Below are 14,113 nucleotides of genomic sequence, written 5' to 3' on the forward strand. Positions count from 1 at the left end.
TCAGTTGAAAGCAAGTTGTCACAGAAATATTCCATTTAAGGCAATACCTACTAAGATACCCATGACATTTTTCACATAACTAGAACAAATAATCCTAAATTTTATATGGAATGACAAAAGACCCTGATTTGTCAAAGCAATCTTGAGAAAAAAAGAACAAAGCTAAAAGTACTATGCTCCCTGATTTCAGACAATACTACCAAGTTGCAGTCATCGAAACAGATACATACTGGCACAAAAACAGACACATAGATCAGCAGAACAGAATAAAGACCCCAGAAATAATCCCACACGCTTACGGTCAATTAATCTATGGCAAGAGAAGAAAGAAAGAAAGAGAAGTTGCTCAGTCGTGTCCAACTCTTCCCTACCCCATGGACTGTAGCCTACCAGGCTTTTAATCCGTGGGATTTTCCAGGCAAGAGTACTAGAGTGGGTTCCCATTTCCTTCTCCAGGGGATCTTCCCAACCAAGGGATTGAACCCAGGTCTCCTGCATTGCAGACAGACGCTTTACCATCTGAGCCACCAGGGAAGCCTAGAGAGAGGCGGACTATCTAATGGAGAAAAGACAATTTCTTTAGTAAGTGGTACTGGTAAAACTGAACATGTAAAAGAACTAAATTTGAACATTTTCTCAAAATGTATATACATTAAAACTATACAAAAAACTCAAAATGGATAAAAGACCTAAATAGAGAATTAGAAACCATAAAATTCCTAAAAGAAAACAAGTAGAACACTCTTTGACGTAAATTGTTGTGTTATTTTTTGGGGGTCTCTCTCCTAAGGCAAAGGAAACAAAAGCAAAAATAAATAGGAGCTAACATGCTTTTGAAGTGTGGTGTTGGAAAAGACTCTTGAGAGTCCCTTGGACTGCAAGGAGATCCAACCAGTCCATTCTGAAGGAGATCAGCCCTGGGTGTTCTTTGGAAGGAATGATGCTAAAGCTGAAACTCCAGTCCTTTGGCCACCTCATGCGAAGAGTTGACTCATTGGAAAAGACTCTGATGCTGGGAGGGATTGGGGGCAGGAGGAAAAGGGGACGACAGAGGATGAGATGGTTGGATGGCATCACCGACTCGATGGACGTGAGTTTGAGTGAACTCCCGGAGATGGTGATGGACAGGGAGGCCTGGCGTGCTGTGATTCATGGGGTCGCAAAGAGTTGGACACGACTGAGCGACTGAACTGAACTGAACTGAACAGCGAAAAAAGCCATCAACAAAATGAAAAAAACAGCCTACAGAATTGGGAGAAGATATTTGCAAATGTTAGGACCAATAAAGAGTTAATATCCAAAATTTATAAACAGCTCATACAATTCAATATCAGAAAAGCAAACAACCCAGTTAAGAAATGGACAGAAGACCTGCATAGACTATTTTCCAAAACATAAGATGACCAACAGGCACATGAAAAGATATTCACATCGCTAATCATCAGAGAAACACATATCAAAACCACAACGAGGTATGACCTCACACCTGTCAGAATTGCTAGTATCAGAAAGTCTACAAACAACAAATGTTGTGAGGATGTGGGGAAAAGGGAATCCTCCTACACTGTTGGTGGGAATGAAAGTTGTTACAGCCACTGTGGAAAACAGTGTGGAGTTTCCTCAGAAAACTTAAAAAGAACTACCATATGATCTAGCAATTCTACATTTTGGTATATATCAAGAGAAAACAAAGACACTAATTCAAAGAGATAAATTCAACCCAATGTTCATGCTACTACTCACAATAGCCAAGATATGGAAGCAACCTACATATTCATGGATAGATAAATGGACAAATAAGATGTGGTTATACACAGCTGATGCTGGGAGGGATTGGGGTCAGGGGGAGAAGGGGATGACAGAGGATGAGATGGCTGGATGGCATCACTGACTCAATGGATGTGAGTCTGAGTGAACTCCGGGAGTTGGTGATGGACAGGGAGGCCTGGCGTGCTGCGATTCATGGGGTCGCAAAGAGTCAGACACGACTGAGAGACTGAACTGAACTGATACACAGCTGACTCTTGAGTAACATGGGTTTGAACTGCATGGGTCCACCTACAATGCAAATTTTTTCAATACTTAAGTACTATAATACTACAATGATGTATAGCTATACATGTACTATAATAATGTATGGCTAGTTGAATCCATGGATTCAACTGTGGATTAAATTGTGCATACAGCAGGCCACCCATAAAGTTATATATGGATTTTCAACTTCAGGGACATTTGGCACCCCTAACCTCCAGGTTGTTCAAGGGTCAACTCTATATATAAGGGTATATTACTCAGCCATAAAGAGTGAAATCTTGCCATTTGCAACAACATGGATGGTCCTGGAGAGTATTGTACTTGGTGAAGTAAGTCAGACAGAAGACAAATACTTTATGTTATCAACTTATATGTAGAGCATAAAAAATAAAACATACAAGTGAATATAACAAAATAGAAACAGACTCATAGATACAGAGAACAAACTAGTCATTACCAGTGGGGAGTGGAGTGCAGCAAGACAGGGGTAGTGGATTAAGAAATACAAACTCCCATGTATAAAATAAATAGGCTACAAGAATATATTGTACCGCACAGGGAATAAAGCCAATATTTTACAATAACTCTAAATGGATTGCAATCTACAAAAATATCGAATCACTGTGTTTGGCACCTGAAATAAATACGATAATGTAAACCAACTATATCTAGAGTATACGGATACATGTGTACTTTGGCCACCTGATGCAAAGAACCTATTCATTTGAAAAGACCCTGATGCTGGGAAAGATTGAAGGCAGGAGAAGGGGATGACAGAAGGTGAGATGGTTGGATGGCATCACCGACTCGATGGATTTGAGTCTGAGTAAACTCTGGGAGTTGGTGATGGACAGGGAGGCCTGGCGTGCTGTAGTCCATGGGGTGCAAAGAGTTGGACACGACCGAGCTACTGAACTGACTGACATGTACATGTATATTGTGCAGCAGCCCCTGGAGATGACTAAAGAGAAAGAGTCAGGGAGACAGCGGTAGGAAAGGCAGGAGAAGAAGTAAGGCCCAGGATGATTTTAGTTTAGGAAGAAAAGAGATATATGGCTCCCAGAGAGCCTAGAAGAACAGAGACCACCCACTCCACAAGAAGCAGGAGCTGCCCCTGTGACCCTCCAAAGCAGACGCCAGGCTGGTAATTGGTCGGTCCTGTCTCACTCAGAGCGACTCTTAGTAAGTACTGAGGATGTGGAGTCCAGGGTCTCTCAGCCCTGAATAGCCCCCAGTTCATATGAAGAGGGAGACTGCATGTCAGCTTCAAGGGCACTGAGGTCCCACGACCTGGGGTCAGCATCTGGAAATCTGCAAGACTGTGTCAGCCCTGTTGGGGGAACAAGGCCCCACAGGGCAACGTCCTGCACTTACCTTTGCTGCGGAGAAGCTCAGATACTTCCTTCAGTTTCTCTAAATCATCATCCAGTCCATCTGTAAACACTAGCAGGACCTGTTGTTTACAAGAGAGGAGGGAGTTGCAGAAGCAGGGAGAGAGAGAGGAGGAGGGGAGGGAATTGGGGAAAGGCAATAGAAAAGACAGATACTATGAACTGCATGTTTCTTCATTGGGTCTTCTGGTATACCCAGCCTTTCACCATGTTCCCTTTGGTTTTACCCATTCACCTATTTGTGACTTTATTACACATTCACTTATACTGCAATGTCCTCCCCTACATGCTCTCCAGCCCCCAGAAAAGAAGAATTTGAACCAGCTTAATGTATTGACTTAAAAATATATTCCAAAAACTTTTACAATATTCATCTTCATCAATGCAAAACTCCCCAAATTTTAATGCATTTTCTACAAATAAAACGTGCTACTTCTATCCATAGAAAATTAACTTAAAAAGTGAATTCCATTTTTCAAGAAATAAACCCACTGGATACAGGATACAGGATTGAAAGAAAAATTCAATGTAACTTTCAAAGTTAGTGGATGTAATTTGCTAGTACATGTTATATGAGACCTTTTTGCTTCTGTGACTCGTGTAGGTGCACAGTTCTGGGGACCCAGGAAGGGAAGTTTAACTGCTAGGAAGCTTTTAACTGTCACTAAAGGTGGTTCAAGGGGATGGTTAGAAAAATAATGAGCCTTACTGTACATGAGAATGAGTGACCATGGGAACTAGTATCTTTCAAGACGTCTGGAATAAATTTGTGCCATGAAGGAATCTGGAATCACTAGCTGTGGACAACCTGAGGGCAGGGACTTTATCTTTGTATTCCTATGCCTCCAGGGTTTGGTAAATATTAGCTGATTGAATGAAAACACATCTCTTTTTGGTCTTTACTGAGTAAGAGAACAGAGCTCCTCTGGATAAGCTCTCCAGTGAAGAACGATTTAGTTGGCCTCGGTCACAAAAGTGTTATCCCTCCAACCCTGCCTAATGGCTCCAAAGCAGATTTTCTTAGCATTTTTTACCTTCACATTGGCGGAAGACATACGGATAGCACTCGCTCCCAGGGACTGCAAAAAATGTACATCCATATGGTTGCTCCTGGCAACCTGGTGAATCAAGAACTTCTGAATGGTCTCATCACTGTACTTTTCAAATCCTGAGTCAAAGATGAGCTGGCCCTTTGAGCTGGGAACCAGGTAGCGGAGCATCACGTTGGTCTGGCCTGTAACGTCACAGCTAATATTGGGAAGCACAGCCAGCTCCTGCATCAGCTCTTGCAATAATCCTCGAAGCCTCTGCTGAACTTGCCTCGTGGGAGTGGAGAGATCAATTCCTACAGACAAATCTACACTGCATCCTTTGAAGGTAGAGGAGAAGGAAATCCAATTAGTCACCTATGACTGCACAACCCACCCCAGAAGATTATCAACCAATCTGGTCCTGCAAGGAGAATCTCCAACCAACCCATAGAAATGTAAGTGAAATAATGGTGTGATGAAAGAAATGTGGTGTGAGATATAGGGAAATCTTTCTGGCTTACACGTGAGTTAACTTGAATTTTATCCAACTAAAATAGCCTGTTTGTAGCCAACAAACAGACATTGTACATCAGCTTCAATAATTAGAGAAAAGGAACCAAAAGTAAAGAACATCCATGTTAAAAATAAAGATTAAATGCCTCTCTTCCTGGAATGCCAAAGCTTATTCTCCTTTGATGATAAGGCACCCTTCCCAAGTGCCAAGGCCATGCTGATTTGCTGTGTACTTGCTGGACTGTTCCTTTTTTTCTGAAACTTAGAAGAAATATAACCCTGACTTGTTTAATGTTCTTTGTTCTGACAGAATATAAAACTATACTGAAAACTATTTCTCTGGAGAAGTTTCTCAGAGTAATCTAGGAAGTGGGCTTCCAGGCTAGTCCTCAGTTTGGCTCAAAGGAAAAACAAGAAAACAAAACAGAAAAGATTTCTATTCTTATTATTGATTATTTTCATTGACAAATTTTTGTTGTTTACTTTGGGGGATGGCTTGTTACCCAGCAAAAACTAACTGATACATACATACTGTTTCATATAAGACCTGTTTCAAAAGAACCTCTGCACATCCTATTCCTTCCACCCGAGGTATCCTTTCCCATTCCCATCATTCTAATCTGGTTAACTCATACATATCCTTCAAGTTGAAGTTCAAAAGCCCCCTCCCTAAAGCATCTGTGATTCATGACCCCAGGCCCTCGAGTTGAGCTATTAAATGCCCCTGTATATCCACTATTAGTTTACAAGACCTTCTCTCTCTCTGAACAAACATTCCCTCATGGTAGAGACTATGTCTTCTTACTTTCCCAGTGTGTAACACAGAGGCTTATTAAATGTTCCCCAAATGAATGAAGACAAAATATAAAACAGCCTTGAGTCTCTTTCAGCACAAGCTGTACTATTCCCTTCTGCCCTGGAAGTTTCATTCATCACCCATGCAGACACCTTGTTTCAGAGAAGCATATTAGAAAAGATCAAGACTGATTATCACTCTCAATTTTATGTTTGTCCTACCTGAAAATATTTAAGCCCTCCTAGAAGGGTGTAGCTAGAATTGGAAGGCCCACTGATCTTTCAGGCTACAGCTCAGTTGAGTTCAGTCACTCAGTCACGTCTGACTCTTTGCGAACCCATGGACTGCAGCATGCCAGGCCTCCCTGTCCATCACCAACTCCCAGAGTTTACTCAAACTCATGTCCACTGAGTCAGTGATCCCATCCAACCATCTCATCTTCTTTCGTCCCATTTTCCTCCTGCCCTCAATCTTTCCCAAGATCAGGGTCTTTTCAAATGAGTCAGTTCTTCACATCAGGTGGCCAAAGTATTGGAGTTTCAGCTTTAGAGCAGTCCTTCCAATGAATATTCAGGAACGATTTCTTTTAGGATGGACTGGTTGGATCTCCTTGCAGTCCAAGGGGCTCTAAAGAGTCTTCTCAACACCACAGTTCAAAAGCATCAGCTCTTTGGCACTCAGCTTTCTTTATAGTCCAACTCTCACATCGTACATGACTACTGGAAAAACCACAGCTTTGGCTACACCTACCCACTCATAATAAGACCATCTACAAAATTTCACTAAGGAGGAAAAGTTAATGGTTACAAACGCATTTGGATTAGAATTTGGGTACAAACTTAAAAATGTAACTTCTCAACCACAAAAGGACTGCTACTTATTAACTATTTCTTGACAACAAGCATGACATTGGATTGTCAAAGCCAGACAGGACATGAAGACGTTCTCTCTTTAGATCAGCATGAACTGCAGTATTTGGCCCAGAATCAGAAAACAAAACTGCAAATTAGGGGAGAAGGAAGTTCCAAGGGAAATAAATAAACATTGGACCCTTCACCAGTTAACATAGACATCAACAGTGGCTTAAGTTTCTCAGGGACCTGGGACCCAGGGCTGACTCATGAGTTTCAATCCCCTAAATGCCACATTCTGTGCGAGCTGTCCAGATGTCTTTCTGGAATTGAAAAGACAGAATGTGCCTTACTCCCATCCTTCCATATAAAACATCTTGGCTTTGTTTTGATTTTTAAGTCTCTAATTGAAGTTTGCCATAAAGAGTTTTCACAGATGTAAATCCCATTTCTATATCAGATCTGAATTCAGAAAAAAAAAAAAAAGAATTTCTGAGTATGGTATATTATTCTGACATTTCTAATTTACATTTTCCCCAGAAGCATTTTCAGTGGGCTTTACCCTGTGATGCAGGGAGCACTTTCTTTCCCTGTTAACAAAGAGGGTTGACTCTCACCAGAGAACCTCTAAAGTTTGTCTGATTCAGCTTTATAATTCTAGAATCAGTTAGGTTTAGCCATTATTAAAGTACCAGCTAACACAGAACTGGAGATAACTACAAATCCTAATTTATTAAATGGCTCAAAATGACCTGAGAAGACAAGCTGGAATCCTGTACCTCTGCTCTTCTCCAGGATAATCACAGACAATAAAAATGAAACAGAACAAACAACAGCAAAAATAAATAGGACTTTGGTTCCTGAAGAACTGGACTGTTTAAGGACATTCCATAATCCATGCTCATTTTAAAAAGATAATTCTATACATGTACTCTTTTCAATTGATTTCTTTTCAACATTTACTTATTTGGCAAGGCCAGGTCTCAGTTGTGGCTTGAGAACTCTTAGCTGTGGGATATGGGATCTACTTCCTGACCAGGGATCAAACCCTGGATCCCCTACACTGGGAGTATGGAGTCTTAACCACAGACCACCAGGGAAGTCCCTCAGTTTATTTCTGAATTTACCAAAGGCACTGCAAAGTAGTGGTATTCTTGAGATTTGTTGTTGATCAGTTGCTAAGTCACGTCAGACTCTACAACTCCATGGACTATTAGCATGCCACTTTGATCAGTTGCTAAGTTATGTCAGACTCTGCAATTCCATGGACTATAGCATGCCACAGAGAAGGCAATGGCAACCCACTCCAGTGTTCTTGCCTGGAGAATCCCAGGGATGGGGGAGCCTGGTGGGCTGCCATCTATGGGGTCATGCAGAGTCAGACACGGCTGAAGAGACTTAGCAGCAGCAGCAGCAACAGCAGCATAGAATGCCAGACTCCCCTGTCCTTTACTGTCTCCCAGAGTTTGCTGACTCATGTCCATTGAGTCAGTGATGTTATCTAACCATCTCATCCTCTGTCATCCCCTTCTCCTTTGCCTTCCATCTTTCCCAGCATCAGGGTCTTTTCTAATGAGTCAGCTGTTCACATCAGATGGCCAAAGTACTGGAGCTTCAGCTTCAGCATCAGTCCTTCCAATGAATATTCAGGGTTGATTTCCTTTAGGATTGATTCTTGAGATAGTAGAATCAAAAATACTCATTTAATACTCTAAAAAATTGGCTCTGGCTTTGACACCAAACTGCTGGGAAGTTCAAACTCTGACACCATTATTTCCCATCTGTGCTTCATAACCTCTCTCTTATTTTTCTCACCTGGAAATTGAGTATCATAAAGAGAGGGCAACAGGTAAGAAGGCTAGGGCTCCCCAACTGGAGGAAATAATCTGTAAGTGGCAGAGTTTTTTTTTCTCTTTCTCTATACAAAATTAAAAGGAGGTTTCTTTTAAATTCTATGTTGTCATAGAATGGTTCTGCCTGAACTTAACTTTCCTCAAACCTTGAGCCAACCAAAGTGTTTTTCTTATGGAAATGTTTTTCTTAAGCTATGTTAATGAATTATGTATTTGCCTTGGAATCTGCCTTTCTTCAAATCTGTTCCACCTAAGACTCAAACCTTGAACCAATAACGGCTCAACAGACCAGTACCTCTTACTCATGGGAATGTTCTCTTAAGCGATGTTAATGAAACTATGCATTTGCTTGGAAATCTGCCTTTCTTTAAGATTCATGTCAATTGTTTTACAACTGGGGATGACGCACCTTCTGCCAATACTATCTCAAAATGCATATTGTGGGAGAGGCGCCTGATGCAATTCTCTCAGTTTTGAGGTGCTTCTTTATCTGATTAGCAACTTGCTAACAGATATATAACTCCTCGCTAAAAACTAGCAAGGGGGCACTCGTACTGCCCTCTTCTGATGTCTATGTCAGGAGCTTCCTCTATCCTTTTTATACTTTAAAAAAATTTTATCACACAAATGATTCGAGTGATCAAGCCTTATCTTTCAGATCAAAATCCTCTCCTCCGGAGGTCATGAATCCTGATGTAGCTCACAGCACACAGTCACAACCTTTCAATAATAGCATCTGCCTCACATGGGGTTGATGTAGGGTTATTGGGCTTTATGCATCCATTATATATTCTTCCATATGATCCTACACTATATACTGTATTGTACCATACTGTACTTTACTTTGGGCTTCCCGGGTGTCACTAGTGATAAAGAACCCACGTGCCAATGCAGGAGACATAAGAGATGCAAATTCGACCCCTGGGTTGGGAAGATACCCTGGAGGAGAGTATGGCAACACATGCCAGTATTCTTGTTTGCATAATCCCATGCTCAGAGGAGCCTGCTGGGCTACAGTCCACAGGGTCTCAAAGAGTCAGACACAACTGAAGCGACTCAGCATGCACACACACACTGTACCATATAACCCCCTACTCAAAGCGTGATTAGAAGACCAGCAGGATCAGCATCACGTGGGAGCTTGTTACAAATGCAGAATCCCACCCCAACCTACTGAATCAGAAACTGCATTTTAACAAGCTCTCCAGGTTATTCAAATGCATGCTAAAGTTTGAGAGGTCCTGTTGTACTCTGTTATACCATACCAAAAGGCAATATAGAACAGCATTTAGTATACAGACTCTAGAACCAGACTGCCTTAAGTTCACATCTCATTTCTGCTATTCACTTAGACTAAACAACCTGATTTTTGTGCCTTGGTTTTCTCACTTGTAAAATATTGATAATGTATATTAATTAATTATTAACAGGGTTATGTGGAGATGTAATGTTTTAACCTATGGAAGTCCACAGACCAGGCCCTGTACAAAAACACCATCCACAATGGAATGCTACTCAAAAAGAATGAAATAATGCTATTTGCAGCCATGTGGATGGATCTAGCAATTATCATACCAAGTGAAGTAAGTCAGACAGAAAAAGACAAATACCATCTGATATCACTCTTATGTGAAATCTAAACTATGACACAAAATGAACTTATCTATAAACCAGAACCAGACTCACGGACATAAAGGACAGACTTCTGGTTGCCCACTGGAGAGGATTGGGCAAGGGGTGGATTGGGAGTCGGGGCCTTGCAGATATAAACCAGTATACAGAGAATAGATAAACAAGGTCCTATTATAGCATAGGGAACTAATTCAATATCCTGTGGCAAACCATAAGTGGAAAAGAATATGAAGATATATATATACATATATGTATAACTAAATCACTTTTCTGTGCAGCAAAAATTAACACAACATTGTAAATCAATACTCAATAAAATAAATTAGGGGAAAAAAAAGATTCCCCAGGACAAGGCTATAAGTATTAGTTTTATTAAGATAGCCAACCGGGTCCCTGATGCCTACCGAGGGCTTGTGGATCAATTAAAAAGCCCTCTGTCACTCACCTTGCGGAATGCAAACCTGGTAAAGAATTTCCTTCTCCAGATTTTGCAGAGACTCAAATTTTTCTTCATAGTACACTTTGCTCTGGTCGTTGGTGATCTCCAAAAGCTGAGAGAATTTGACTTCACCCACCCCAATGGCAAAAATAATTATGTTTCTGTCCCTCAGGGCCTTGGCTGGTAAAGCTACGTTGTCCCGGGAGACCCCATCAGTGACCACAATCAAATACTGATGGACACTGGGCCTCCCTCCTCTTGAACTCCCAAAAAAAGGCAGAGTAAAGTTCAGAGCTTTCCCAGTGTATGTGCCACCGTTGATTTGCTTAACGTCTGAGATGGCTCTGTGAACGTCCACCTTTGAGGAGTACCGGTTGAGCCTGAATTCTTCCTGGGGGTCTGAGCTGAATTGCAGAAGGCCAATCTGAATCTCATCAGCACCAATATTAGACTGGTTGACCATTCGCTTCATGAATTCCTTCATCTTTTCAAAGTCTTTTGGAGAGATGGATTCTGAACCATCCATCAGGAAAATAATGTCAGCTTTCCTATTCTTACAGGCTGGAGGGGAAAAGGAGAAGGACAGAACATTTACTCAGAGTCTGAAACAATTAATTACAAGTCCCCAGGGAGAGTCTGGGGTGACACATATACAACGTGAAAATATTTATAAAGGGGGTGGAAGTGGAAGTCAAGGAAATAAATTTCTGTGACCCACCATAAATCAGTCTCAAAATAAGACACGGCCATATGATAGAGATCTATCATATGAACCAGCTTGGTTTATTCTAGCTCATCCAATACTTTTAGACCTATGAATGCACAGTTCCAGAATGAAGCCTATTCAAATAGATTACACATATATACTCGAAGAGAGAGACTGAAATTGAAGAAAAAAATTCTTACTCTCTAAGGAACAGATGTCTTGTACCACTTCTTGTTGGATGGTCTTCAAGGACTCAAAATCATGCACGAAAAACATTCTGTCTTCAGCAATCTCTTGAAGCTCAGCAATATTAGCATCTCTGACTCCAACTGCATAAATGGTGACTCCATGGCCCCTCAGCGCCTCTGCAGCATCAGCCACCGGGTCCATAGATTGGCCGTCAGTGACAACAATGAGATACCAAGGCACGTTGCTGCGAGCAGAGTCTGCAAAGACCTGGATCATGCTGCCCAGGGCCTCACCCATCTTGGTGCCCCCTCCCTTCTGCTGGATGCTGTCAACGGCTACCTCCAGCCCTGCCACACTGGAGTGCTGGCTGAGGGTAAACTGGGGACTGACTTCATCCGAGTACTGAACGACTCCAAACTGGACTCTGTCCGGTCCAACGTGGAACATCTTTATCACCTCATTCATGAACACCTTCATCGCGAGAAAGTCGTCTTGGTGGGTACTGCCAGACCCGTCAATAAGGAAGTAAATGTCTGCCTTCTCGATGTGCACACAGCCTAGGCAAGAAGAAGCAGCAGCAAGCCGTCAGAATGGCATGGGAGAGGGCGTGGGACAAGGCTACAGGTCCCGATCCCCTGGCACTCCCTCATTGCTGCCTGAGACTCTGCCTGTGTGTGTTCCTTGGCCAGAAGCATGATCAGCCCATACCCTGGGCAGGCAAGGGAGTGAGTGAGAGTGGCCAGCAGCCCGTGATTGGAAGTGGGTAATGGATAAATATTCCAGCTCCCTCGCCCTGTGGGTGGGACCACTCAGAGGACAGCTCAGCAGTCTCCCTGAGTCTCTGGCAGAACCAAGCCCCAGGTACCTCCATGCCTCCAGCAATAGCCTGCTCACTAACTCAGCCCATTGCTGGTGGGCTCTCCTTCCTCTCTCCATCCCCACTCCCCTAACAGTGTCACCAGAGCTCCACTCCCAGATAAATCACTTGCATCCATAGCTCATATCCTCATCTCAGAGTCTGCTTATGAAGGCATGAGATAAACATTGCTTGACATTTCTCAAATGGGGAAACTGAGAACAAGCTAAAAGTAAAATATCAGCATATACATGGCAGGAAAGCTATGACAAAACTAGACAGTGTGTTAAAAAGCAAAGACACCACTTTGCTGACAAAGATCCATATAGTCAAGGTGATGGTCTTTCCAGTAGTCATGTACAGATGTGAGAGCTGGACCATAATGAAGGCAGAGCACCAAAGAACTGATGCTTTCAAACTGTGGTGCTAGAGAAACTCTTGAGAGTCCCTTGAACAGAAAGGAGATCAAATCAGTCAATCCTAAAGGAAATCAACCCTGAATATTCATTAGAAGGACTGATGCTGAAGCTGAAGGTACAATACTTTGGCCACCTGATGCAAAGAGCTGACTCATTGGAAAAGACCCTGATACTAGGAAAGATTAAAGGCAGAGGGAGAAGAGGGTGACAAAGGATGATATGGTTGGATGACATCACGGATTCAATGGACATGAACTTGGGCAAACTCCAAGAGATGGTGAGGGATGGGAAGCCTGGCATGCTGCAGTCCATGGGATCACAAAAAGTTGGACACGATATGGTGAATGAACAACAATTTGAAGCTATGGGTTGTCTCAGCATCCAATATTCCTGCTTCTTATGTGAGTTAAACTTTTTAAATACATGGGCAAGAGAGTGCATTTTAGGAAATTTAGTTAAAGTTAATATAAAACTTTGTGGGTTTTTTTGAAGTATAGTTGATTTACAATGTTGTGTTAGTTTCTACTGTACTGCAAAAAACCTAAAATAGCCAAAGTAATCTTGAGAAAGAAGAATGGAACTTGAGGAATCAACCTGCCTGACTTCAGACTACACTACTAAGCTACAGTCATCAAGACAGTATGGTACTGGCACAAACACAAGAATATAGATAAACAGAACAAAATAGAAAGCCCAGAGATAAATCCATGCACCTATGGACACCTTATCTTTGAGAAAGCAGGCAAAAATATACAATGGAGAAAGACAATCTCTTTAACAAGTGGTGCTGGGAAAACTGGTCAGCCACCTGTAAAAGAAAGCAACTAGAACATTTTCTAACACTATACACAAAAATAAACTTAAAATGAATTAAAGATCTAAATGTAAGACCAGAAGCTAAAAAACTCTTAGAGGAAAATATAGGCTGAACATTCTCTGACATAAATCACAACAAGATCCTCTATGACCCACTTCCCAGAGTAATGGAAATGAAAACAAAAATAAACAAATGGGACCTAATTAAACTTAAAAGCTTTTGCACAATGAAGGAAACTATAAGCAAGGTAAAAAGGCAGCCTTCAAAATGGGGGAAAAAATAGCAAATGAAGCAATTGACAAAGAATGAATCTCCAAAATATAAAAGCAGCTCATGCAGCTCAATACCAGAAAAACAAACAACCCAATCAAAGAGTGGGCAAAGGAACTAAACAGACATTTCTCCAAAGAAGACATACAGATGGCTAATAAACACATGAAAAGATGTTCAACATCACTCATTATTCAGTTCAGTTCAGTTCAGTCGCTCAGTCATGTCCGACTCTTTGCGACCCCATGAATCACAGCACACCAGGCCTCCCTGTCCATCACCAACTCCCAGAGTTCACTCACACTCACGTCCGTCG

General features: G+C 41.8%; 1 protein-coding gene across 1 annotated transcript in view; it reads right to left on the reverse strand.

Moving 5' to 3' along the window:
- LOC112448102 (collagen alpha-4(VI) chain) overlaps positions 1 to 14,113 on the reverse strand; it is a 147,169-nt gene that overhangs the window by 99,545 nt on the left and 33,511 nt on the right. Inside the window, exons 3-6 of the mRNA XM_024997177.2 lie at positions 11,447 to 11,992; positions 10,547 to 11,101; positions 4,460 to 4,794; positions 3,409 to 3,487 (exon numbers count right to left, since the gene is read on the reverse strand). Of these exons, the coding sequence (XP_024852945.1) occupies positions 3,409 to 3,487; positions 4,460 to 4,794; positions 10,547 to 11,101; positions 11,447 to 11,992 (1,515 nt within the window). The remainder of the gene's footprint in view (positions 1 to 3,408; positions 3,488 to 4,459; positions 4,795 to 10,546; positions 11,102 to 11,446; positions 11,993 to 14,113) is intronic.

Source organism: Bos taurus, chromosome 1, assembly GCF_002263795.3.
Source record: "Bos taurus isolate L1 Dominette 01449 registration number 42190680 breed Hereford chromosome 1, ARS-UCD2.0, whole genome shotgun sequence".
Lineage (NCBI taxonomy): Eukaryota > Metazoa > Chordata > Mammalia > Artiodactyla > Bovidae > Bos > Bos taurus.